General features: G+C 46.4%; 1 protein-coding gene across 2 annotated transcripts in view; it reads right to left on the bottom strand.

Annotated features, from left to right (window-relative positions):
- The window catches only part of LOC141073702 (uncharacterized), a 74277-nt gene extending 46844 nt beyond the window's left edge, over positions 1–27433 (bottom strand). The window contains exons 1-5 of one of the 2 annotated variants that reach the window (XM_073561062.1): positions 27282–27433; positions 13068–13215; positions 12763–12942; positions 12555–12678; positions 12378–12475 (exon numbers count right to left, since the gene is read on the bottom strand). In XM_073561062.1, coding sequence (XP_073417163.1) covers positions 12378–12475; positions 12555–12678; positions 12763–12942; positions 13068–13215; positions 27282–27379 — 648 coding nt within the window. In that variant the 5' untranslated portion in view covers positions 27380–27433. The other variant, XM_073561071.1, reaches the window with a different exon arrangement.
- Between the last annotated feature and the right edge of the window lie 447 nt (positions 27434–27880).

Consider the following 27880-nt stretch of genomic DNA (forward strand, 5'->3'; position numbering starts at 1 on the left):
TCAGATCATGCTCCGATTCTGCTGACATTACGTATTTCCTCATTAGTTCAAAGACACTACAACTGGAGATACAGCAAATTTGTTGTAGACTCTCCAGATAATATATCAACAATAAGAAATACCCTAACGAATTATTTTAAAGAGAATAATTCTCAGGAGATCACACCTGAAACTTTATGGCTGGCACATAAGTGTGTCATCAGGGGTCACTTGATTCAGATGGCCTCAAGACAAAAGAAGGAAAGAGAAAGCAAACAAAGGACTTTACTTGAACAAATCAAAAAATTAGAGGGCCAAGCCAAAACAGATAAAAATTTTACTAAATATAATGAGCTATATTCTCTCAGATTGGAACTTAGAAATCTTCTTATAAATATTTACGAGAAAAAGACTCTGTTCAACAGAGCAGGGTTTTATGTAAACAATAATAAAACCTCAAAGATTATGGCAAATAGATTTAAACCCATAAATAAAAAACATCTAATCAAAAAAATATCCCAGAACTCACTGACTATAGAAAAACCAAAAGAAACAGCCTTGGCCTTTGAGAAATTCTACTCAAACTTGTATAACATAGGGGAAAGTGGGGCTCATCCCCCCCTACAGAAGAGATGATAAATAACTTCCTGGGAAAGGTAAAGTTGGGATCCCTATCTCCAGAACAGAGGGAACTCCTTTATGCACCTTTTTCGGAGGGAGAAGTCTCTCTAGTAATTAGTAATCTAAAAAGTAATAAGGCTCCAGGCCCAGACGGTTTTCCTGTAGAATATTATAAAACATTTCAAAAAGATCTTGTCCCACACTTAACAAATACCCTAAATTTTATAAAGTCAAAAGGTACATGCAGTGCAGATATGCTGAGGGCCACAATAGTGGTAATTCCCAAGCCAGACAAAGACTCCACAAAAATTGAAAACTATAGACCCATATCCCTTCTGAATGCAGACATCAAAATCTATGCAAAAATACTAGCAGAGAGAGTGCAGGATGTTATTCCATATCTCATACATCCCGATCAAGTGGGTTTTGTAAAATATAGACAAACTTCTGACAGTTCTAGAAGTGTCCTGCACCACATACATTTATGTAATAAGGAAAAAATTCCCAGTCTGTTTGTAGCCCTTGATGCCGAGAAAGCTTTTGATCGGATCAATTGGGCTTATACATTTGCAGTACTGGAGAAGATGGGTTTTGGTGAAGAGATGTTGAGGAGTGTTCGAGCTTTGTATTCTCAGCCGTCTGCCTCTGTGCTGGTCAATAGTACGATGTCAGAAAAATTTTCTATAACAAAAGGGACAAGACAGGGATGTCCTCTGTCCCCAATTATTTTCATCCCGAGTCTGGAGCCATTGGCTCAAATGATAAGAGATTCGGATGGGGTACATGGTGTACGGCTAGGAGACTCAGAGCATAAAATAAACCTATATGCAGATGATATCATACTCACACTGACGGATCCTGTTGATTCGTTGAGGGAGATTTGGGATATTATAGATTTGTTTGGTTCGGTCTCATACTACAAACTTAATGTAAAGAAAACTAACGTTTTGTCACTTTGTATTTCAGCCCCCATTAAGCAGCAAATAAGGGACAAGTACCCTTTCAATTGGGATTGTACCAAGATCCCATATCTAGGAATTTGGCTTACAGGTAACCTCACACATATGAGCGAGATAAACACTGATTGTCTTTTGCAGTCTCTCGACCTTAAGTTGGAAGAACTGTCAGAAACCCCGGCCACTTGGATGGATAGAATAGTCATGTATAAGATGTTCTGCCTTCCAAAGGTGCTGTTTTTTTTATAGGAATGTTCCCCTACCTCTTTCAATGCAGTCCATACAGAAACTAACTCACCAAATGAATAAATTTATTTGGAATAATCGGAAACCTAGAGTGAGGAAACATACACTACTCAAATCCAAGGAAAATGGTGGGATAGCCCTTCCAGATCTTGAGGCATACTACTTTGCCACCACGACTGAGTTAACAAAAATGTGGTTCACAAAACAGACTGAGTTGGGATGGCCAGAGATTGAGAGAGACCTGATGCCTAACAGAGAACCGACACTATTTATATCCTATTTCCTTCTGCACAGAAAAGAGATCATGAACATAAAGAACCCAATACTTAGAGCATCTATGCTTTGCTGGTCACACATATGCAGAAGAAGGTTTAATATTTCTCCTCTTTCAACTAAAAAGTTGAGACTCCCTTTTTTGTCACCTGTCAAGATTGTTTTAAGACCAATGTTTGACAGTTGGACAAAATTCCCCATCACATTTGTGGATGACTTACTGGAGAATAATAGAGTTGTGCCCTTTGAGCTGGTTAAAATCAAGTTTGGAGTCCCCAATACTGAATATATGAAATATCTCTTGCTCAAAGAGGAATATAGTAAGTATAAGAAACACTTCTGCGGAGTGGTTTTGATTAACCATACCATCCATAACTTCTTAACTAATACATCTCCCAGTCACAAGAGATCTCTTGAACCCTTATACAGCATCCTAACTGGTAAATACAACTTTTCTAGTAGGGGATGTTTTGAGAGGTGGGAAACCACTCTGCAGAAACAGATACAAATCCCCCAATGGACAACATCTTTTAAAATTGCGACAAAGTCCACAAAGTGTATGAACATACTTGAGACACACTATAAATTGGTCCATAGATATTATCTTACCCCGAATAGACTCAGATATTTTGGAGGGGGGGGGGATCTGGACTATGCTGGCGTGGATGTGGATCTCAAGCTGACTTGCTCCATGTTTTTTGGGGATGCCCTGTATTGAAAATATACTGGCTCAGGGTTTTTAACTTAATCTCGATCATATGTAACTGGCGTGTCCAACCACACCCTGCCTTAGCCCTGCTACTCATTGGTATTCACAAACTCAAAAAAGAAAAGTTTCTGGTCGCCCACATTCTAATGTCTGCAGTGTATCTTATAGCGAAAGGTTGGAACAACATGCAACCTCCGGATATTGTCACACTGATTATGCTGGTTGATAAGCATTGTACTTATGAAAAAATTTACTATATTAATAACCTATCAATAAAATTATTTGGTGACAGATGGTATAAGTGGTTGAAACTCAAGTCTAAAATAGAAGAGGAGTTTATATCTTCTCAGGGTTAGAGGTATTGACATGTTGAATGTTGGTATTCGTGGTGGAAATACGTCTAAGAGGTTGGCCCAGTTTGGAATCCAGGTGGATTTGGAGATTGGGCACCGTCCATCCATCTGGATTAAATGAACATATTAGCTTTGCCCCATTCCTTTGATCACACTGTTCTGATTTAGGGAGAACGCTCAGGTTTTGTGTGGTTCATATTTTAATTTTTGATTTTAGATTTTAGTTTAACTATCATCATGATGATGGCTCATGTGTGCTGGATGTGTATCGGACTAGCGGCTCTCCTGACAATGTATGAGGAACTACGTCCTATGATCGGCGTTGGAAGCGCTGATGAAGATGTGACTGATATCCATATACATGTCTACTTTGTTAATAAATATTAGGATTTTGTTAATCCCTCTTCTTTTTCCTGTATATATGTGGTATCTATATTTCTGTGTATTTTTGTATAAGCCTCTATTTATGATACTTCCAGTTTTACATTTTGTCACTCTGATGTATTTTTTAATTGATTGGTCTATTTCTGTGTGACTAGCTTTCCCGACCTGTACGCGCCTGTTTGTCATCGCCTCCTGCGCCCGCCTGCTTTCGGCGTCTTCATGCGTTGGTGGTTCCTTGCGGCCCCTCCTCCAGCATGACGCCGACGCTGGCTGGCGTCGTTGGCGTCTTGACAACGGAGCGCGTCATTTCTGGTCCGGGACCGCTACTTTCGGTCGCGCGGTTAAACACGCTTTGACCGGGCGGTATATAAAAACAGGCAGCCATCAATGTAGTTATGCCCCCTGATGAAGGAGGATCGAAACGTGCGTCGGGGCTGACGTGCTCATCCGGGATACTTTATAGTTCCTGCTGCCGCTGTGACCTGCTGGTAATTTAACCCCCTATTGGAATGGTAACTCTGGGGTAGTGATTAATACATGGAGGTCACTTACTGCTAGCAGGGTGGGATCTTTATGGACATTGCTAAGGGAAATGATTGTGGTATTTATCCCTGTTGTGCACTTTTATGTCCATCATTTTCCCTGTGATATTATTATACATTATAGCGTTTTTTTCCCCATGTGGGTTAAATCACAATTGTGTGATTAGTATATCTAATGCTGTTATATATTAATCTGGATGTGTACGTCACTTTGCATGTGCTTATGTACCACCACTATGTGTGCGTTCTTCTACATCGTTCCCATATGTACCTGTCGATTGGATTTTATTAGATGCTTTAATAAAATTGTATTTTTTATATATTATTTTGACCTTGTGTTCACCATTTTCTTGGTTTAGTTTATGTGTTTTTCGTGATAGGTAGTTGAATCCGTAATTAATCCATGGTAGATGTACAAGTAAAAAAACCATGTATATGTGTTTGACCTGTTGGTGTCATTTAATTCTTGCTGTGTTTTGCACAGGCTTTTGGTTCAACATGGATTTCCAAGCTAAGGAGAAATCCTGGCTATCCCAGATCGATCAGGTGTTTGGGGGTGATGGAATCAACATCCAACAGAGCGGTGGTGTGAAATGGGATGATCAGGGAATAGTATTACAGAAATTAGTAATTAAGAGAACTAAACTGTGGTGGAACCGAACCTTCCTGGATAGGTATTTGGTTAAGAAGATTATACCACGAGGGTTAAGGGTTCGTGTTATACCTACGTTTCCAGTGGAGGATGACGAGTTTGTGGCCAGGTGGGAAGAGGCCTGCAATGAGTGTTCTAAGACTCTAATGCAACTCCTCAGTAGACATAATGGCGGTCTGATTTCACGATTGGATGGATCTATTAAAACTATTGAGGAAGATCTTAAGTCCTCTGGTACTGCTGAAAAATGGACTAGTTTTCAGGATGAGACTAACGAAATTGTGGAATCAGTGGTCAAACGGATACAGACCACCCGGTTGAATAAAATTAATCGTGACCGTCGAGATTATGAGAACAACTCTGTCTATTTATGGAGAAAGCCGAGTCCGCAGGGAAATCGAATGGGACGTGGTTCATCCCAAACATCTATATCCTCTATGAGTGATGTATCAGACATTTCTGGATCTTCCATGGCCACTAGGTCAGGGATGGTCAGACAATCAACACGGACGTGGCTTTCATCCGTATAGACGGCAACATCGTTCTCCTAATGTCACCAATTATAATAATAAGGTAATCAATTTGAGCTCACATATCTTTACTGGTGTAGATTTGGCTATTTTGGAAAAGGGGCTTTCTTTTTCACCTGCCGCGCCTTTTGACGCATTTTTGGCAGTGAAAGACTTACATCTTTTTGCCCGTTCCCTTATCTTCAAGAAACATTTTTTTGATGGCAACCTCTCCAAATTATTTCCCACAGAAGAAGAGCAAATAGCGCTGCAGACTTTGGAGGAACTATCCGCCGAACATGACACCCCTGAAGGAGGTAAGGTACCACCATCGATATGCCCCAGGTCTAGGAAATTCCCTCCTCTATCTTCTTGTCCGAATGTGGATCTTTTCGTACAGATTGTGAGTAGGGAATTTCTTGAGATTCCACGATATATCTATGGCGACAATCTGACTAGAGAGGAGCGGGGACGTCTGCGCGCCCTACAGGATCTTGATGATGTTGTGTTCAAGCCGGCGGACAAGGGGGGTAATGTGGTTGTCTGGCCAAAGGTGCTTTATGAGCAGGAAGCCTTTCGACAACTTGACAATAAAATATGTTATAAGAAATTAACATTTAACCCCTTGTCCGCCTACTCCACACAGCTCTCTAAAATTATTAATAGAGCTAATGAGGCTGGTGTAATATCTAAGGAGTTGGCTAGTGCTTTAATTGTATCTGAACCAACTATTTCTACGTTTTATTTATTACCCAAGATCCATAAGGACGCGCAGACGCCCCCGGGTCGCCCAATTATCTCAGGGAGAGGTAATTATTTAGAACATGTCAATCGGTGGATAGACTCCAAACTGCAGCTTGTGGAGGGGTTGCCATCATTTTTGAAGGATACAGGTGAATTACTTAGGCGTGTTGATGGACTCCAACTGGAGGATGACATGTTAATGGTGACTGGGGACGTTGAGTCTCTTTACACCAGTATTAAGCATGAAGATGGCATTCGCGCCACATCATTTTTCCTCAATATGTCAAATCTTCCGGGTGACAGAGAACTGATTTTGGAGTTATTAACTTTTACGTTAACTCATTTCTTTATTTTTAAGGGGTCCTTCTTCCTACAGCTCCAGGGGACAGCTATGGGGGCGTCTTTCGCCCCCGCGTATGCTAACCTGTTCCTGGGGCTGTGGGAGAGGGACCTCCCCCTGCCAGATGGATCATCGCCGATGTGCCGGGCCTTTCCTGTTCGCGGTACATCAACGACATTTTAATAATCTGGCAGGGTTCAGGTGACGATCTCCATTCTTTCATGAGGTCACTTATTAATGGAATGAATATTTTCATTACGTACAAATTCGATCCCGTGACGATTGAATTTTTGGACGTCACCTTGAAAAAAGATATTGGAGGGGAAATACAGACCAACATATTTAGGAAGCCAACTTCCACAAATATGTTATTGCATGCGACCTCTTCCCATCCTGACCACATGATCCAATCTGTTCCAACGGGTCAATTTTTGAGACTACGCAGATTATGTTCCACTGACGAGGATTTCTTTAGACAGAGTGATGACTTAAAAGTAAGACTGTCTGAACGTGGGTATAGTAATAGAAGGATTAAACGAGCATTCAACAGGGCTAGACACTCATCGAGAGATGTGCTCTTATATGGGCAGAAATCTAGGGGTGAGACAAATAAAGTTAGATTTGTCACCAATTTTCACTCACACTTTTCTCGTATGAGGCGAATATTGGATAAATCCTGGCATATTTTGAAGGCTGACCCGGTATTATCTGGGTTTCTCCCTGAGAGGGCTGCCATTGCGGCTAGGAGATCTAGGAACTTACGTGATACATTAGTCAGTAGTCACTACACGAGTGTGATGCCGGAGACATTTTTGGATCGGATGGCTAGGCGATGTGGGAGTTCCTCTTGTGGGCATTGCGTGGCCTGCCCCAATATGGAACGCACTGAGGTTTTTACTAGCCAGGACGGTGTACGTGAATATAAAATTAAAAAACATATCACATGTGAAAGTCGAAATGTGATTTATTATGCGGTCTGCCCATGTAACTTGATATATGTGGGCATGACCACTAGACAGCTTAAAAAACGTATACGCGAGCACGTATTGGGGATTGAGGCAGCAGTGTCCACTGAGGACCCCACATCGCTAAAAACCATCCCCCGCCATTTCAGGAGTTTCCATGGCTGCATTGGTAGTCTTCTCAGGGTTAGAGGTATTGACATGTTGAATGTTGGTATTCGTGGTGGAAGTACGTCTAAGAGGTTGGCCCAGTTGGAATCCAGGTGGATTTGGACATTGGGCACCGTCCATCCATCTGGATTAAATGAACATATTAGCTTTGCCCCATTCCTTTGATCACACTGTTCTGATTTAGGGAGAACGCTCAGGTTTTGTGTGGTCCATATTTTAATTGTTGATTTTATATTTTAGTTTAACTATCATCATGATGATGGCTCATGTGTGCAGGATGTGTATTGGACTAGCGTATCTCCTGACAATGTATGAGGAACTACGTCCTATGATCGGCATTGGAAGCGCTGAAGAAGATGTGACTGATATCCATATACATGTCTACTTTGTTAATAAATATTAGGATTTTGTTAATCCCTCTTCTTTTTCCTGTATATATGTGGTATCTATATTTCTGTGTATTTTTGTATAAGCCTCTATTTATGATACTTCCAGTTTTACATTTTGTCACTCTGATGTATTTTTTAATTGATTGGTCTATTTCTGTGTGACTAGCTTTCCCGACCTGTACGCGCCTGTTTGTCATCGCCTCCTGCGCCCGCCTGCTTTCGGCGTCTTCATGCGTTGGTGGTTCCTTGCGGCCCCTCCTCCAGCATGACGCCGACGCTGGCTGGCGTCTTGACGGAGCGCATCATTTCCGGTCCGAGACCGCTACTTCCGGTCGCGCGGTTAAACACGCTTTGACCGGGCGGTATATAAAGACAGGCAGCCATCAATGTAGTTATGCCCCCTGATGAAGGAGGATCGAAACGCGCGTCGGGGCTGACGTGCTCATCCGGGATACTTTATAGTTCCTGCTGCCGCTGTGACCTGCTGGTAATTTAACCCCCTATTGGAATGGTAACTCTGGGGTAGTGATTAATACATGGAGGTCACTTACTGCTAGCAGGGTGGGATCTTTATGGACATTGCTAAGGGAAATGATTGTGGTATTTATCCCTGTTGTGCACTGTTATGTCCATCATTTTCCCTGTGATATTATTATACATTATAGCGGTTTTTTCCCCATGTGGGTTAAATCACAATTGTGTGATTAGTATATCTAATGCTGTTATATATTAATCTGGATGTGTACGTCACTTTGCATGTGCTTATGTACCACCACTATGTGTGCGTTCTTCTACATGGTTCCCATATGTACCTGTCGATTGGATTTTATTAGATGCTTTAATAAAATTGTATTTTTTATATATTATTTTGACCTTGTGTTCACCATTTTCTTGGTTTAGTTTATGTGTTTTTGGTGATAGGTAGTTGAATCCGTAATTAATCCATGGTAGATGTACAAGTAAAAAAACCATGTATATGTGTTTGACCTGTTGGTGTCATCCTGAACCTTTGTTTTCTCTCTTTTATTCATTAGGTGCCAAAATTTTATATATCTAGGTGTCTGCCTGTGCTTTTACAATTGTCTTTTTGTCCTGTTCGGTTCATTGTTAATCGCACTCATTTCAAGTGCTGATATGATTGTAATAGTATTATACTGTGATGTTATGATTTACATTACTCCAAATTTCATTTGGATATGATTATATGAATGTACATTTTACATTTTATTACTCTGGAAACTCTAATAAAAATATTGTTTAAGAGAAATTAGTATTATATTTATTAAAATGTTATTAATGATAATTTTGATTGTAGGAAAATCTATTTAATACTGGAATCTGAGCCAGAGTCCGCTGTACAATAATCAGTGTTTTTCACTTGTGTTTTTTTCTATAGTTGTTCCATAATAGTTTGGTATTTTTATTCTCTGAAATATTAAGTCTTAATCAAAGCCTGGTTCACTGAAAAATTCTGTCTTCGTCAAAGTCTCGTTCCTCTGCATCACGATATAGGGGCGGACCAGATTTGGCTAGCAGGCCTTGGGGTTGACCTATGAGCTCTATAGGATTAAGATCCGAGGACTATGAAGGCCGAGGAAGCAAAAAAAATAACTGTCAAAACTACATGGCTAATGCTATGGTTTATTGTAATTCCTATACGTGAAAATTATGCAAGAGTTACAGCTGTGCAGGGGAGAGTTACAAAGGGTCAGCCCTGCAGCTGGGCAGGGGAGAGTTACAGAGGGTCAGCCCTGCAGCTGGGCAGGGGAGAGTTACAGAGGGTCAGCCCTGCAGCTGGGCAGGGGAGAGTTACAGAGGGTCAGCCCTGCAGCTGGGCAGGGGAGAGTTACAGAGGGTCAGCCCTGCAGCTGGGCAGGGGAGCGTTACAGAGGGTCAGCCCTGCAGCTGGGCAGGGGAGCGTTACAGAGGGTCAGCCCTGCAGCTGGGCAGGGGAGAGTTACAAAGGGTCAGCCCTGCAGCTGGGCAGGGGAGCGTTACAGAGGGTCAGCCCTGCAGCTGGGCAGGGGAGAGTTACAGAGGGTCAGCCCTGCAGCTGGGCAGGGGAGCGTTACAGAGGGTCTGCCCTGCAGCTGGGCAGGGGAGAGTTACAGAGGGTCTGCCCTGAAGCTGGGCAGGGGGGAGTTACAGAGGGTCAGCCCTGTAGCTAGACAGGGAGCACTACAGAGGGTCAGTCCTACAGCTGGGCAGGGGAGAGTTACAGAGGGTCAGCCCTGCAGCTGGGCAGGGGAGATTTACAGAAGGTCAGCCCTGCAGCTGGGTAGGGGAGAGTTACAGAGGGTCAGTCCTGCAGCTGGACAGGGGAGACTTAGAGGGTCAGCCCTGCAGGGGGGAGTTACAGAGGGTCAGCCCTGTATCTAGACAGGGAGCACTACAGAGGGTCAGTTCTACAGCTGGGCAGGGGAGTTATAGAGGGTCAGCCCTGCAGCTGGGCAGGGGAGAGTTACAGAGGGTCAGCCCTGCAGCTCGGCAGGGGAGAGTTACAGAGGGTCAGCCCTGCAGCTCGGCAGGGGAGAGTTACAGAGGGTCAGCCCTGCAGCTCGGCAGGGGAGAGTTACAGAGGGTCAGCCCTGCAGCTCGGCAGGGGAGAGTAACAGAGGGTCAGCCCTGCAGCTCGGCAGGGGAGAGTTACAGAGGGTCAGCCCTGCAGCTCGGCAAGGGGAAGTTACAGAGGGTCAGCCCTGTAGCTAGACAGGGAGCACTACAGAGGGTCAGTCCTACAGCTGGGCAGGGGAGAGTTACAGAGGGTCAGCCCTGCAGCTCGGCAAGGGGGAGTTACAGAGGGTCAGCCCTGTAGCTAGACAGGGAGCACTACATAGGGTCAGTCCTACAGCTGGGCAGGGGAGAGTTACAGAGGGTCAGCCCTGCAGCTGGGCAGGGGAGAGTTACAGAGGGTCAGTCCTGCAGCTGGGCAGGGAAAAGGAGCTGTTAGAGCTCAGTTGTAGATTGAGAGTTGATCAGAGAAGTGAGAAACTGAGAAGCAATGAGAGAGCTGGAACAGAGGGTGTGTGAGATTAGGAAGGAGGGAATAATGATACTGATACATGGCTGTAAAATTAGAGAACAGCTGGTAAGACCTGGGATCAGCTCAGGGATCTAATGAGGAAAGAACACTTCTAATGGTACTGAGCCAGAGGTCCAGAAAGGAAACCAAAGGTTTGTGGGGACCCTGAGACATCAAGGATGGAGGCTATGTATGACGTTGACTTGGAATCTAAAAAAAGAAGTCTAGATAGTCAAGATGGGGCACAGATCGTACACTGGGAGAGGGCTGTAGAGAGAAGGAAAAGGGAAGTGTTATCAGGAAAGATGGAGACAATTAATGATTGTAACTACTGGATACTGTATAACATATGTGTTGCTACATGAAAACATTAAGTATGTGCCTCTGTTGGAAACAGAAGATGTGGGTGACAAGTTATGTACCTGATATTCTCTCTATATTGTATCTGTTACATCAAGTTCTTCAGTTGGATTGAGTTTATTTTCATAACATTAAAGCAGTCATTTGTCTATGGATTACATCTGGAGTGTCTGTCATCTGATTATATGTAGCCAAACAGGAAGACATCTGCACAACTTAACATATACCATGAGGAACACATTTTACCGGTGTTTAGAGTCCGTGCGACCCTTATGCTGAAAGCAATCCATGATTACATGACCCTTGTAACTTGGGCAATTGTACTTATACAGTAGTCACAACTAACTTACAGAGATGAACTTGGTCAGACACAATAGTTAGGTAAGCCCTAGTGTTGAGACATCCATCCACAGATATCAGAGGATCCAGGATGTGCTCAAAAATATTCTCCACACCATTGCTCCACCTCCACCAGTCAGAAATGTTGACACCTCACAAGAGGAGAAAATGGATTCATGCTGCTTGCATGAAATTCTGACCCTCCCATCAGCACGGTGCAACAGAAATCTCATCCAAGCAGACAATACTTTCCACTGCTCTGTGAAAACATTGTTGCTTTCTTTTTGCTCAATGCAGCTCTTTTCTGTTTTGTTGGAAAGCTATGGTACTGGAACTGGTCATCTGCTGCTAAAGCCCAAATGTGATAAGGAACTATGAGTGTATCCGGACAGATTAGTATTCATCTGCAATTTGCATGACTGTGCACCACCTATTCTTACAAGAATTCTCAATATCTTTGCTGATGAGTGGCTTTTATACTCAAGATCTAATATTAGTGGATGCTTTTCTTTTATCACACTATTCTCAGTATACTCGACATCATTGTATGCATAAAAAAAAAAAAAACAATCTAGCAATGACGACCTTGTGTGAAGTTGTTCAGGTTGCTTAATCTTCATGTTCTGAAATAGAATCATTACGTTTCATACTGTACGCCGAGGTCATGTGTCTAAAAAGTTTCAGTTTGGAAAGGATCGTATTTCTAATAAAATTGGCCTTTCAATGTAATACAGTGTATTGGTGGATAAACAAGACTGCAGAAAAGATCTTCACAGCCTTCTACACATCATAGAAGAAGATTTCATGACACCTTCTCTATATCTACCTGATGATCCTGAGGAACATTGGGATCTTCTTGTTTACAATCCTGTGGAAGAAGCGGACGGGGACATCTCTCTGGTGTTGTCCTCTCACTGGATAGAACTGGAGGAAACACATACAAGGACTGAATTCATTCTTTACTTACAGATAATTATAGGCCGTGTGTATTTAGTCCTATTACCTGGTGATGTGAGGGGCTGGGGAACCTCCACCATGACATCCTTGTACAGATCTTTGTGTCCTTCTAAATACTCCCACTCCTCCATGGAGAAATAAACTGTGACGTCCTGACACCTTATAGGAACCTGACACATACAATGATATTGTCATCCTCCTGAACCCCTTTATAGTGTTACTGTATAATGTCCCAGCATTCCCAGCAGCGTCACCTCTCCAGTCAGCAGCTCAATCATCTTGTAGGTGAGTTCTAGGATCTTCTGGTCATTGATGTCCTCATGTATCAGGGGGTGAGGTGGAGGCCCTGTGATTGGGCTCAGGGGTCTTCCCCGTCCCTCAGACACAGGGTCCTGACAGCGCTCACTATAGGTCTTCTTCACTACTGTGTAATCCTGGTTTTGGAAAGAAACATTAATAAATCTCACTACAGATATTTCCAGAGTCCTCACCTCTCCAGTTCTGTCTGTTATTCCTATAAATCAGAATGACGTAATGTGACGTAATCACAATCTCTCACCTCTCCAGTAAGCTGGAAGAGGATCTCTAGGGTGAGGTGCAATATCATGTCTGCCATCTTGTCCTTGTCCGCATCCATTCTTGATGGGTCAATCAAGAAAATTTTGTTATATAGAAAATCTACTGATAACTTCCAATATTTTAACGACCTGAATGGGGAGAAGAAAAGCAGATATAAAGATCCCATGTAAGAAGTCTCCAGAATATGTTATCTGCTTCACGATTATCACATCCAGTCAGTTGAACCATCCTGCCCACAGTACAACACACAATCCAATTATAGTCACTATCGCAGTCAGGCCTTCACTCAACCTCTGCCGTAATGTGGCATGGGACCCATGTCACTCTACAGCTCATCCTCACACTCGCCCCTACTCAGGCTACAGATTGAACACAGGATGAACCCCCAACCACTTCACACACTAAATACACACAAAGCTGCCACTACTTATCAGAAGAGTGACAAGTTTTCAACTCAAATTAGACTTTGTTGAATTCAATCAATGAGATGACAATCGGGTGTGAGTAATGGACCTGTTATATTTAGGCTGAGTTCACACGTGGTGTTTTTTTCGCGTTTCTGCGGCGGTTTTAATCGCGCGATTTTGCCGCGAAAAATAAGCATCCCATGCATTCCTATGGGATTCCGCAATGCTGTGCTAATGCAGGGGTTTTTACCGCGGCGGAATCGCTTCGCGGTAAAAACCGCAGCATGCTCATTAATTTGCGGAATCGCGGCGATCCCGCACCCATAGGAATGCATTGTTACGCTTACTTCCCGCATGTGGCTGTGCACACCATGCGGAAAGTAAGCAGAACATTTGCTACTGTAACTTTTTTTGTCTCCGGCGAAAAAGCCGGAAGCGCCGGATCCGACGCTTCCGGCTTTTTGCTACAATGAAAGTCTATGGGCGCCGGATCCAGAAAAAGACGGATCCAGCCACCGGATCTGTTTTTTAAAGTCTGTGCATGCTCAGATCCAATTGGCAGCCCCCAGGAAACAGATATAACCTGCTAGACGGATCCAGCAGAAAAACGGATCCGTTTCTACAGTTCTCCAAAATTTATGCCGGATCCGTTTTTTCTAAAAATAGCCGGATCCTGCCTGACGGCAAAAAACTGATGTGTGAAAGTAGCCTTAGCCTAGTTATAGACACTATTTTGCTGTGAAACATGGATTTTTGTGAGTACTCACCGTAAAATCCTTTTCTCCGAGACGCTCATTGGGGGACACAGAGACTGTGGGTGTATGCTACTGCAGTCTGGAGGCTGACACTAGGTATACAAAAAAACAGGTTAGCTCCTTCTCCGCCACATACACCCTCGCCCCGGTACCGGGCGGAAACCAGTTTAGTGCAAAAAGCAGTAGGAGGACATAAACATAATATTAACCTTATGCCAAACATATGTCTGAAAAAGGACCACCCTACCTTAAACAAGGAATTATATTAATTAAATAAACGAAAGCCACCTGGCTATTAGGGTGGGTGCTGTGTCCCCCAATGAGCGTCTCGGAGAAAAGGATTTTACGGTGAGTACTCACAAAAATCCATGTTTCTCCTTTGTCTCATTGGGGGACACAGAGACTGTGGGACGTCCTAAAGCAGTCCCTGGGTGGGAAGACAACTCACCGCTCCAAGCCGCATGCCCTCCTGTCTAAAGGTGTGCCACTGCTGCCTGGAGAATTTTCCTACCCAGGCTCGCATCAGACGAAGCCTGAGTATGCACATTGTAGTGTTTACAAAAAGTGTGCAGGCTGGACCAGGTTGCTGCCTTGCATACCTGCTCTGCCGAAGCCTGGTGCCGAAGCGCCCAAGAGGCGCCCACTGCCCGAGTAGAGTGCGCCCCTATTCCTGTAGGAACCAGCGTGAATCTAAGACGGTAAGCCTCCTGAATAGTTAGGCGAATCCATCTGGCTATGGTTGACCGTGAAGCTGCGAGCCCCTTCCTGCGCCCTTCAGGGATCACAAACAGCGAGTCTGTCTGGCGGAAAGATGCTGTCCTTGACACATACCTCCTGAGAGCTCTTACCAGGTCCAACGTGAGGAGCGCTCTCTCCACTCTGTGAACTGGTGCCGGACAAAACGATGGCAGAACAATGTCCTCATTAATATGGAAAGAGGACACGACCTTCGGCAAAAAAGGCGGCGGTCTAAGGACTACCTTATCCTTAAAAAAAGTCAAAAATGGAGCCCTACAAGACAATGCCCCCAACTCCGAGACCCGCCTAATTGAAGTTATGGCTACCAGGAATACCACCTTCCTCGAGAGATATGCCAACGAAATCTCCTGTAACGGCTCAAACGGGGCCTCCTGCAGGACACTCAGTACCAGATTCAGGTCCCAGGCCTCCAAGGGTGCCCTAAAGGGGGGTACCAAATGAGAAACCCCTTGAATGAACGTCCTGACCTGCATGATGGTAGCGATCTTCCGCTGAAAAAGGACCGACAAGGCCGATATCTGCCTCCTAAGGGAACTCGGAGCCAACCCTGCATCTAGGCCGGACTGGAGAAAGGCCAGGATGTTGGGGACCGAGAAGGATAATGGCGCCACTCCGTGTTCTCGACACCACTGAAAGAAAACCCTTCAAGTGTTATGATAGATTCTCGCCGAGGCCGGTTTCCGGGCGCTAACCATTGTAGCCACCACATCACGCCCGAACCCCGCCTGGGTCAGAACCCAAGATTCAATGGCCACGCCGTCAAACACAGGGCCCCTAAGTTCGGGTGGCAGTTCGGTCCCTGAGACAGCAAGTCTGGACGTTCTGGTAGCCGCCAGGGTACGTCTGCGAGGAGCTGCACCAGATCCGCATACCATGCCCGACGGGGCCAATCTGGGGCCAGCAGAATAGCTGGAACCCCCTCGGTCTTGATCTTTCTGATGACCCTCGGGAGAAGTGGCAGCGGGGGAAACAAGTACGGGAGCCGAAACTGGTTCCATGGCAGGACCAGCGCATCTACTGCGATCGCTCGCGGGTCCCGAGACCGGGCGACAAACACGCCCACCTTGGCGTTTTCCCTGGAGGCCATCAGGTCCACGTCCGGAGTCCCCCACCGCTGGCAAATTTGCTGAAAGACATCGGGATGCAGAGACCATTCCCCGGCCGCAATCCCCTGCCTGCTTAGGAAATCTGCTGCCCAATTTTCCACGCCTGGTATGTGAACTGCTGAGATCATCGAGTGGTTCCTCTCTGCCCAGTGGAGTACATGCTCTATCTCACGCATGGTTGCCCTGCTGTGCGTGCCTCCCTGGTGATTCACGTATGCTACTGCCGTGGCGTTGTCTGACTGAATCCGGACCGGGTGCCCTGCCAGCAAGTGCTGAAACTGCTGCAGTGCCAACCGTACTGCTCGAATCTCCAACAAGTTGATTGGGAGACGCGCCTCTTGAGGCGACCATTGCCCCTGGGCCGTGTGGTGGCGGAAGATTGCCCCCCAACCGAAAAGACTCGCATCGGTCGTGATCACTAACCACTGATCCGGGGGAAAGGGCCTCCCCTGCCGGAGAGAGGAGTCGCGCATCCACCATTGAAGCGCCCTTCGGACCTGAGAGGACAACCTGCACTGATGATCGAGCGAGAACGGACTGTTGTCCCATGTCGCTAAGAGAGCATGCTGCAGGGGACGGAGATGAAATTGCGCAAACGGAATTGCTTCCATCGCCGCCACCATCTTCCCTAGAACCCTCATCCCAAACCGGATAGTGTGGGGCCCCGGCTGTTGAAGGGTTCGAACCCCCTGCCGAAGTGCCCGAGCCTGGTCCTGAGGGAGAATCACCAACCCTCGGGAAGTATCGAAAATCATCCCTAGAAACAGAATCCTCTGGGCTGAAGGGATGATTTCTTCCCGTTGACCAACCATCCTAGGCGAGCTAGGGTATCCAGAGTGATGCTGACATTCTCCTCGCAAGCTCGAAAGGACGGACCCTTTACCAGAAGGTCGTCCAGGTACAGCAAAACCACTATGCCCCGAGAATGTAGAGTGGCCATAACGACCGCCATCACTTTCGTGAATATCCTGGGGGCCGTGGCCAACCTGAAAGGTAGGGCTACAAACTGGAAATGTCGCCCATCGATTGCGAACTGCAGGAATTTTTGATGCGGGGGAAAAATAGGGATGTGCAGGTAGGCATCCTGGATATCGATGGAGGCCAAATATTCTCCATGCTCCATGGACGATATGACTGACCGGAGAGATTCCATGCGGAAATGCCTGACCTTGATGAACCTGTTCAGGAGCTTTAAGTCCAGAACCGGCCTTACTGTTCCATCCTTCTTGGGTACTGCGAACAGGTTGGAATAAAAACCCCGGGTTTTTTCGCCCTCTGGCACGGGGACAATGACCTCGTTGCGCAGCAGCACCTCGATGGCCTCTAGCAAAGCCTGTGCCAATTTCTCCCCAAATAACCGGTCCCCCTGAAAGGGCAGAGAAGTCAACGATTTTTTAGAGATTGAATCAGCCCGCCAGAGCCTTAACCATAAGGCTCTCCTAAAGGCGATTGCTTTTGCCGCCGCTAGTGCTGCGCCATTAGCCGCATCTAAAGATGCACTAATTAAATAGTCTCCTGCCATTGCGATCTGACTTGCTATGTCGCCTACTTCTGTCGGCAACTCTCTATCCTGCAGGATCTTGTTTAAAGAATCCGACCATGACATCATGGCCTTGGCTACCCATGTCGCTGCAAAAGAAGGAAAGAGTGCTGATCCTGATGCCTCATACACCGAGCGGGCTAACCCCTCTATGAGCCGATCCGTGGGGTCCTTAATGGCGGAACCACTGGGAACTGACAACAGGGATCTTGAGACTAGGCGAGACACTGGGGGATCCACTACCGGGGATTCCGCCCATCTTTTACAGAGTTCTGATGCGAACGGATACCTCAATTCTAGCGTTTTTTGTCCCGAAAAACGCTTATCTGGACGTTCCCTGTGCCGCTGCACAATGTCCTCGAACTCAGGATGAGTGCTAAACACTCTATGTGGTCTCCTGGCCTTTTTAAAAGACACCTTATGATCTGCAGCTGGGGAGACATCATCCTCAATCCCCAGAGTCTGATTGACAGCTTCAATAAGACTGTCTACCGTCTCCCGACACCCCGGTATATCCAGGTTCAAGGATTCTTCTACGTCGTCACCTGAACTCTGCTCGCTCCCGGAAAAAGGTGACGGTGAGCGTGATGCCACACTCGCGGATGCTGACACACCGGAGGGGCCTGGAGACACAGTATGGGTTCTTTTCCTGTGCGTCTGCCTAGAGAGTGTGCGGCCCCTGCAGGCCGGAGGCTCCTGTGAGGTGGACGACCCCTCCCAAACCAGCGAGCCGTCGTCTCTACCCCTATCCGGGGCCTGAAAGGTCTCAATCGCCATCGTAAGTGAAACCATGGACCGAGACAGTGACAACGCCCATTCCGGGGGATCCAGACCCTTGGGCTCTGTCGCAGGGGAGGGCTCCTGGGCGCGTTCGGAGTCGCAGGCTTCACACAATTTGATAGTCTGTGCTCGTGGGAACATAACCCCACAGGAAACGCATGCGGCATAAAGGAACGTGTGCGTTTTCCCTTTTCCAGACATAATGCCGCCTACTCCTATCACAAGTTAAAGGGGAAAGGAGGAGGAGGAGGGTAACCCTTAAATGTACCCGCGCAGTTCCAGGACAGGGTCGCACTTACCCTGCTTCTGTGAGCCCCCCTTCCAGCGTGACTCCTTGCCTCTGGGTAGGTCGCCCGCGTCTGTTTCCAGATGCGGCCTACCCTGCTCTGAAGCCGGGGCCTTGATTTAAACCAGTGCCCGCCCTAGCCTGGGGGGCGGTGCCGGATATGATGTCACGCCGGGGGCGGCGCCGCTGCGCCGGGAGGCGGCGCCAGATAGGACGCCGCGTCCGGGGGCGGGACCCTCCACCGGCGCCCAGGCCGAAACCGCGGCCTACCAACCGGCCCAACACTCACCCCCCGACGGCGCACAGGCCCGCGGGGACCTACTACCCCGGCTGCAGGTACTCTGAGGCGGGGGGCGAAGGGTCGAAGGGATCCCTGGCTCCTACTCGCCGCCCAGAGCCCTCCCCAGCTGCATACCTACCAGGGTATTTACTCTCTGGACGGTGCAGGCACCCTAGCTCCGTCTGCCCTGCAGGGGGGAGGAGAGGGACCGTCCGCCGCCATGCAGCACCGCCGTCTAGCGTTGGTGGAGCAGTGGGGGCGCACAGACTAGTCTTGTGCCACTGTGCAAGCCCATGGTTTCCATACCTAGGGGTGGACAGGGCTGTCTGGCATAATGTCCCACGTCGCGGGAGAGGAAAACGTGGAGGGACACTCGCACGTGGTCGCCCGTTGCTGGTTTGGGGAAATCGGATCCTTTCAATAGGATGCGTTGCCCCTGTCTTATCTTCATAAAATAACAAACACGGAAAAAATAGATGTCTGGGGAAAAGTCCCAGAGATGTCCCTCGGTGCGGGAAAGGATACGCGGAGCGATGCTCAACGCGTGCTCGCCCGTTGTTGGTTTGGGGAGATCGGACCCTTTCTATAGGATCCGTCGCCCCTGTCTCCTCTTCATAGCGAGAGAACCGAAAAGGAATAAAAAAAAAAAAAAAAAAAATAGTCTGGAGAACTCCAGACTGCGTGTGCCTCCAAAGACACTAAGCAAAAAACTGGTTTCCGCCCGGTACCGGGGCGAGGGTGTATGTGGCGGAGGAGGAGCTAACCTGTTTTTTGTATACCTAGTGTCAGCCTCCAGACGGCAGTAGCATACACCCACAGTCTCTGTGTCCCCCAATGAGACGAAGGAGAAAAAAAAAAAATACAGGCCAGATATTTTAAAGTCGGGTATCTCCGTCACATGCCTCATCTATCTGTGGGCTAAAAATTGTGACTTTTTTGGGCTCCATTGAACTGTTTTTGCTGTGTCTTCACCTAGTTATTGACACTATTTTGCTGTGAAAAAAAATACAGGCCAGATATTTTAATGTCAGGTATCTCCATCACACGCCTCATTATCTGTGGGCTAAAAATTGTGGCATTTTTTGGCTCCAATGAACTGTTTTTGCTGTGTATTAGCCTAGTTATTGACACTATTTTGCTGTGAAATTAAAAAAAAACAAACAAACAGGCTAGATATTATTTAAAAGTGGGGATCTCCGTCACACGCCTCACCTATATGTGGGCTAAAAGTTGTGGCATTTTTTGGGCTCCATTGAACTGTTTCTGCTGTGTCTTAGCCTAGTTATTGACACTATTTTGCTGAAAAAAAAAAAATGATAGTGACAGGTCAGATATTTAAATATTCAGGCTTGAGAGTCCTCAGTAGTTGATACCTTTTAATGGCTAACTGAAAAGATGGTAACACATTGGAAGCTTTCGAGACTACTCAGGTCTCTTCATCAGGCTAGCCTGATGAAGAGACCTGAGTAGTCTCGAAAGCTTGCAATGTGTTACCTTTTAATGGCTAACTGAAAAGATGGTATCAACTACTGAGGACTCTCAATCCTGAATATTTATCTATCTACTGGCTAACACGGTACAAAGATATAGGTCAGATATTTTAAACTGTGGTTTTCTCGCACATGGATCACATATAAGTTCGCTCCAAATTCAGCCATTTGTACAGTGAACGTGGAAAATATTGTACTGCATTTTAAGGAGTACAATAAAGCGCATAGCAAGGGACGGGGAAATGAACGTGATGGTGCATGCAGAGCCCGAGACCAAGCTGAAATTGGGCCTCAACAAACACTCACATCTCACTCGACCTTCCTGTCCCAATTACTAGGGGACAGCAGCACACCACTATTGAACCCAGAGCAGTTTCAAAAGGTTGTTAGTTGTATATCGGATAATACTTCCAGTCATTTTGCCACCATCACCACAACCCTGTCTTCCACACAGACAAGTCTGAGAAGCCGTGAGTTTGTAATGCATATTCCTCACCCTGATCTTCCTTCCTCCCACCATGCAGGGTGCCTGGAGACAACTGAGGAGAGATCGCATGTAGCGATGCCCAAATATTTGAGCAGCCACGATCACATGAAGGCGACGGTGGGAATGTGTCACAAGAGGTGGACGATGATGAATCACAATTGCCAGAAAGTCAGGAGGAGGACCAGAGTGCGGGAGTGGAATACAAGGTGGTGGATGACCTAGTAACTGACCCAACCTGGCAGGAGGACATGCAGAGCAAGGACAGCAGCAGACAGGGGAAGGGAGGCGTAGCACCCCAACAGGCAGAAAGAAGCAGCATGGTGGCCGCAGACAGAAGGCGGGCAACCGATTCCCGTAACACCACGGAAGACTCTGCCGATAACCCCAAACAGGCCATTTGCGCCACCTGCCATGCCGCATCAGCAGAGGTAGCAAAACTACCAGCCTGACCACCACCAGCATGATCAGGTACATGGCAGCAAAGCACTCGACTTTGTGGGCCGATCCCCAGGGTCCAGGAACAGTGTCTGTGAATAACACCACTGTTTCTTCCACTGTTGTGCGTGCAAGCCAATCACCTGTCCATGGTGCATGTGAAGATGCCTCTTGCCCTGCACACACTCAACTACCACCACCATCAAGTATGTCCACGTCCTTGTCCCAGCGCAGTGTTCAGTTGTCCATACCCCAGTCCTTGGAACGCAAGCAGAAATACGCTGTAGATGCCCCACAGGCCACATTACTAAATACACACATTTCTCGTCTCCTTGAGCTCGAAATGTTGCCTTTTAGGCTATGTGCACACACTGCGGATTGGTCTGCGGATTTTTATCTTTTGGTTTGGCCAGCGGTTTTGCCCTGCGGTTTGCTACCTGGACAATGGAATAGGTGGCAAACCGCAGCAGAATCCGCAGAAATAATTGACATGTCAATTGTTTCTGCGGATTCAAAACCGCAGCTTTTCCGCAGTTAAAAATCCGCAGCGTGCGTACAGCAGAATGTTAATCCCATAGGATAACATGCTACTGTACACTGTCTGCAGAACTGCTGCAGTTCTGCTGCGGCCAAAACCGCAGCGGAACCGCAGCAAAAACCGCAGGTGTGCACATAGCCGTGGAGACGTAAGCTTTCCGCAACCTGATGGCGGCAGCCGTCCCTCGGTACTTGGTTCCTCACCGCCACTATTTCTCACGGTGTGTGGTCCCCGCATCACACAAGCAAGTGTCCGACAACATTAGCCGTGCCCTCAACAATGCTGTTATTTGGAAAGTCAACCTAACCACGGACATGTGGACAAGTGCTTCTGGGCAGGGACGGTACATCTCGCTGACAGCACACTGGGTTAACATAGTGGAAGCCGGGACCCAGTCAGACCTTGGGATGGAACACGTCCTCCTGACGCCGAGGATTTTGGGCCCTACGTCAATCAGAACACACCTCCTGATGAAGTGAGACACGAAACGTGCGTTGGGGTGTTTTGACATTCACTGGCTACATGTAAGTTTTCTTTGCAAATGCTGCTTTATATGTGATTGATTTTAGTCCCCTTTTTTACCTATGACTATTAAGTATCTAGCCTAGATATAATCCACTTTGCTGAGTATGTTGATTAACTTTTGGTGCACATGGCAAGTTTTTGCAAACATACCTTGTTAAATTTGTATTTTTGCACATGCATTTATAACTAGGCTTATTAATTATTAATTTTTTGTGCACGTCATTTTATTATTAATGGGGTTTGTAATTTATTAATAATATATTGTAACTGCATGAGACTTAAAAAATTATTTTTTTATTTTTTTGCACAGATACCTTACTAAAATTGCATATTTTGCACATACTGTATTTATTAAAGGGCATCGTGCAGTTTTTTGAATTATGGTGGCATACATTTGCCAGTGATATTGTCTTGTTTTTGGTGAAATAGTGGCCTCTGTTTTATGATATATTTCCATTTGTATTTTGAATAAAAATTTAAATTTTTTTGGACTATACTCTATGGTTGAGTTCTCAGTCCAAGTTTATTGTTGTGTGGACAATATTGTGTCTAGTGAACCTACAGCCAGGCATGGTCGTGTGTGACAATGGCCGGAACCTGGTGGCGGCTTTGAGGCGAGCTCACACACGTACCATGCCTGGCCCATGTGTTCAACGGTTTCTCAAAAGCTACCCGGAGCTGCCGGATCTGCTTGTGAAAGTACGCCATCTGTGTGTCCATTTTAGAAAGTCAGCTACACCATAAGTTGCTCTTGCCGTGCTTCAGCAGCGCTTGCAGCTTCCGGCTCATGAACTGGTGTGTGATGTCCCCAAGCATTGGAACTCTACATTGCAGATGTTGGAAAGAATTTGTGAGCAGAAAAGGGCAGTTGTTGACTACCAGCATCAACAAGACCGTCGGTATTCAGTTCAGACTCCACGCATAAGACCTCCGGAGTTGACATGGATATCAGACATATGTACCATCCTCCAAATCTTTGAGGACTCCACCAAGATGGTGAGCGGTGATGACGCCATAATTAGCATCACCATTCCGCTTCTGTGTTCTGAAACGCTCTCTGCTCACAATCAAAGAGGATGCATTGCAGACGGAGCACGATGAGATGGAGCAAGGAACCATACAGGGTGATTACACAAAGCCCAGCCTCATCTCATCCCAACGTGGATTGGGTGATGAGAAGGAGGAAGAACAGGAGCTAATTTCATGCGCTATAGATGGTACTACAAGCACAACTGTCATACCATCTGTTCAGCCTGAGGAGGAGAGCATGGTTAGTCGTCCTCTTGATGAAGACACAGAAGTCTTGCCTGTTAGCAGTCTGGCAGGCATGGCTGAGTTTATGTTACGCTGCCATTCTTCTGACCCTCGCGTTCTCAAAATTTTGGGTGACAGTCATTACTGGTTGATGACACTTCTAGACTCACACTACAAGGAGAACTTTCTATCTCTTATTCCCGAGGCGGAGAGGTCTACTAAAATGGTGCAGTACCAGAGGGCCCTTGTTGCGGAATTATCAAAAAAAATTGCCATCTGAAAATGCTGATGGCAGAGGTCACAGTTCGTTGGACAACCAAGGAGTACAGGCAAGAGAAACACAACTCCAATCCAGCAGAGGCACGGGAACAATGGCAAAGTTCTAGGAGAGTTTTCTCAGACCCTCCCATCGCACAGGCCCTAAGCAGCGTGGTACTCTCACAATTAGTGCAAAGTTTTGGAAGATGCTGAGGGAGTACCTTGCTCACCGTACCAACGTCCCCCGTGATTCCTCTGTGCCTTTTAATTATTGGGTATCCAAGATGGACACATGGCATGAACTGGCTCTCTACACCTTGGAGGTCCTGGCTAGCCCTGCCGCTAGCATTTTGTCAGAGTGGGTCTTTAGTGCTGCTGGGGAATTATAACTGATAAGCACATCTGCATGTTAACTGAAAATGCTGACAGGATGACTCTTAGGCCGGGTTCAGACTTGCGAGAAACTTGGAAGAGTCTCGCACGTCAATACCCGGCACTGCTGCGGGCACTCGGATCAGAGCGTTCAGCTGCACAGAAATACATGAGATACATAGAAACACCCATTGGACCGGACTGGACCCCCCCCCCCCCAGGTGAGTATAATAAAACTTATTTTTCTTATCTTGCAGGTCGGATCGGCGGGGGCTTTTCTCCAGCATTATAGAATGCTGTAGATAAGCCCTGAAAGGCAGTGGCTGCATCTTATAGCAGCCAAAACCGGTGACATGATCCCTTTAAAAGAGCTTTTTGGAATCAAGAAATCTCCCTATACACTTCTTTCACTCTCGCTAATCTCACACTACGCGGTTTACGGCTGCAATGTGCGCAAGATGTCGCTGGCAGGGATTAAATATCCCCTATGACGCTGGCCAGCCAATCACAGTAACGCCACACCAAAGAAGGTGCCGGCATTACTGTGATTGGTAAGCTAGCACAGCTTGTTCACTGGCTACAAATAAAGCATCAAACATGCTGGGCGGGCAACTCGAATATACCAAGGTGAATACTAAATTAGTCGCCGAGTACTGAATAGCGTACTATTCGTGCAAGTAATGAATAGTGCCGAATGTACTTGCTCATCACTAAAATTAAACAGATTTTTTTTATGGTCATGTGAACCTAGCCTTAGGGCGAGGGTTAGGACTAACACTATGATAGAATCATACAATGGTAGAGTTGGAAGGCACCTCCTGGGTCATCTGGTCCAACCCCATGCTCAAAGCAGGATTCACTAAATCATCCCAGACAGAAGTCTGTCCAGCCTCTGTTTGAAGACTTTCATTGAAGGAGAATTTGCCACCTCTAGTGGCAGCCTGTTCCACTCATTGACCACCCTCACTGTCAAGTGTTTTCTATTATCTAATCTGTGTCTCCTCCCATTCAGTTTCATCCCATTGCTTCTAGTCTTTCCTTTTGCAAATGAGAATAAAGATGATCCTTCTACAATGTGACAGCCCTTGAGATATTTGTAGACAGCTATTAAGTCTCCTCTCAGTCTTCTCTTTTGCAAGCTAAACATTCCCAAATCCTGCAACCTTTCCTCATAAGACAGGGTTTGCAGACCGGTCACCATTCTGGTTGCTCTTCTCTGAACTTGCTCCAGTTTGTTGATGCCGTTTTTTAAAATGTGGCGCCCAAAACTGGACACAGTATTCCAGATGAAGTCTGACCAAAGAGTAAAGGGCAATAATGACCATGTTATTTAGACTGTAGGCTTCTGTTAATACATCTCAGAATTGTATTTGCCTTTTCTGCTGCTGCATCACACTGTTGACTCATGATCACAGTTTATGATCTATTAGTATACCCAAGTCTTTTTCACATGTGCTGTTGCTTAGCCCTATTCCTCCCATTCTGTATATGCTTTTTTCATTTTTATTGCCCAGATGTAGTACTTTGTTTTTCCCTGTTAAAAACCATTCTGTTAGTTGCTGCCCACTGCTGCAGTTTATTTATATCTTTTTGAATCCTCCAAAATCAATGATAAAGATGTTGAACAATACAGGGCCCAGGACAGAGCCCTGTGGTACCCCACTTGAGACATTCTTCCATCAGGATGTGCAGTCATGAGAGTTAGGACTAAGATTGGGACTAAGGTTAATACAAGGATGAGTGTTAGGGCAGAGACAGATGGCCGTATAACTCGTGCGAGGATCGCATCTCAATCCTAGTACTGGCTACCTTCTCTCCTGACCGAAGTTTGACAGCTGCATAGATATACATCATGCTGTCACGCTCAGGTCAGGAGAGGTACTGGTCTTGTCTGTGCAATGCGATGCGATCATCGCACGAGTTATACGGAAGTCTGTCTCTATACTAGCACTACGATTAGGACATGGATTAGAGTTGTGAGAAAGAAAGGCTGTAGGCCATCACACACATATTGTGATATTGGTGGGATTGGCTCACGGTCTATGCAGTGTTTCCCAAACGCCAGTCCTCACAGACCCCACGAGTCATTTTTTCAGGATTTCCATACAGTTGCACAGTTGAGAGAATTCCTGATGCCTTGATACTTCCACCATCTGTGCAATAATAAGGAAATCATGAAAACATGACCCGTGGGGTCCGTGAGGACTGGAGTTTGGGAAACACTGGTCTATCGTGTATGCGGCCTGAGAACGTTGATTTTTCAGCAACCTTAAAAATCATTTCAGCTCATCAAAGATTCTATTTATTCGTTGGGTGATTGGTGGCCTCTTTAAAAAGATTGATAATTGGGAAACAAGCGTTCCTAGGAATGTTTGTTGCAGCTTGTGCAAATGTGCTCTTAAAGGGGACAAAATACCCGCCATGCCCAAGTGTCTTCATCAGGCGCTCTGCCGTTGTGCGCATGCATAAAAATAATTCCCAAACACACCTGATATGCTGCGAATTTTAAAAAACCTGCATGTGTGTACAGACTGGGTCAGGATACCCAAATCTGTGCTCAGCCTGTGATAAGGGAAAGGAGAGTTGGTGCAATAAGATATCATATTCAAGCATATGGTGATGAAGAGTTAGACAGGGGAACGTTTCTCAGAGATGAAGAGCAAAAACAAAACAAGTGGATTACAGTGAGGCTGGGCTGTAGTCAGGGACTAGTGGAGCACTACAGTGGGGACGGTGCCTATAAATGCAGTGATGTGGCTGCTCAGCCAATGAAGAAGACGCAGCTGCTGTCACGTGGGTCTTCTAAGGGGACACAAGCGAAGCACCGATCACCTCCTAACCATGACGCATCTCGACGGGGTGGACCAGCGCTGCACTGAACGCTGGACCCAGGAGCACTCGGGACGGTCCGCGCCCTCATACCTGTCTCCAGCGCAGACGTCTTCTCTCATACGGAGCAGCCGTGTCCTACACTTCCTGCAAAATGGAGCCTGGCTCCTCCCCTCCATGTGGCCGATCATGTGACTGTGACATCATCACAGGTCCTGGAAACACAGAACAGTCACATAGCTAGCGTTAAGTAGAGATTTTAGAGTCCACTGCATCTCTAGACAGATGTCGAGTGCTGAGGTCAAGGTCGCTGAGGTGACAAGTGCCAAAATGAAGGTCGCTGAGGTGACGAGCGCTGAGGTGAAGGTTGCTGAGGTGATAAGTGTCAAAGTGAAGGTCGCTGAGGTGACAAGTGTCAAAGTGATGGTCGCTGACGTGACGAGCACTGAGGTGAAGGTCGCTGAGGTGATAAGTGTCAAAGTGAAGGTCGCTGAGGTGACAAGTGCCAAAGTGAAGGTCGCTGAGGTGACAAGTGCCAAAGTGAAGGTCGCTGAGGTGATGAGCGCTGAGGTGAAGGTTGCTGAAGTGACTAGCGCTGAAGTGAAGGTCGCTGAGGTGACAAGTGCCAAAATGAAGGTTGCTGAGGTGACAAGTGCCAAAGTGAAGGTCGCTGAGGTGACGAGCACTGAGGT

The sequence above is a fragment of the Dendrobates tinctorius genome, unplaced genomic scaffold, assembly GCF_039654945.1.
Source record: "Dendrobates tinctorius isolate UK_male_01 unplaced genomic scaffold, ASM3965494v1 ptg000014l, whole genome shotgun sequence".
Lineage (NCBI taxonomy): Eukaryota > Metazoa > Chordata > Amphibia > Anura > Dendrobatidae > Dendrobates > Dendrobates tinctorius.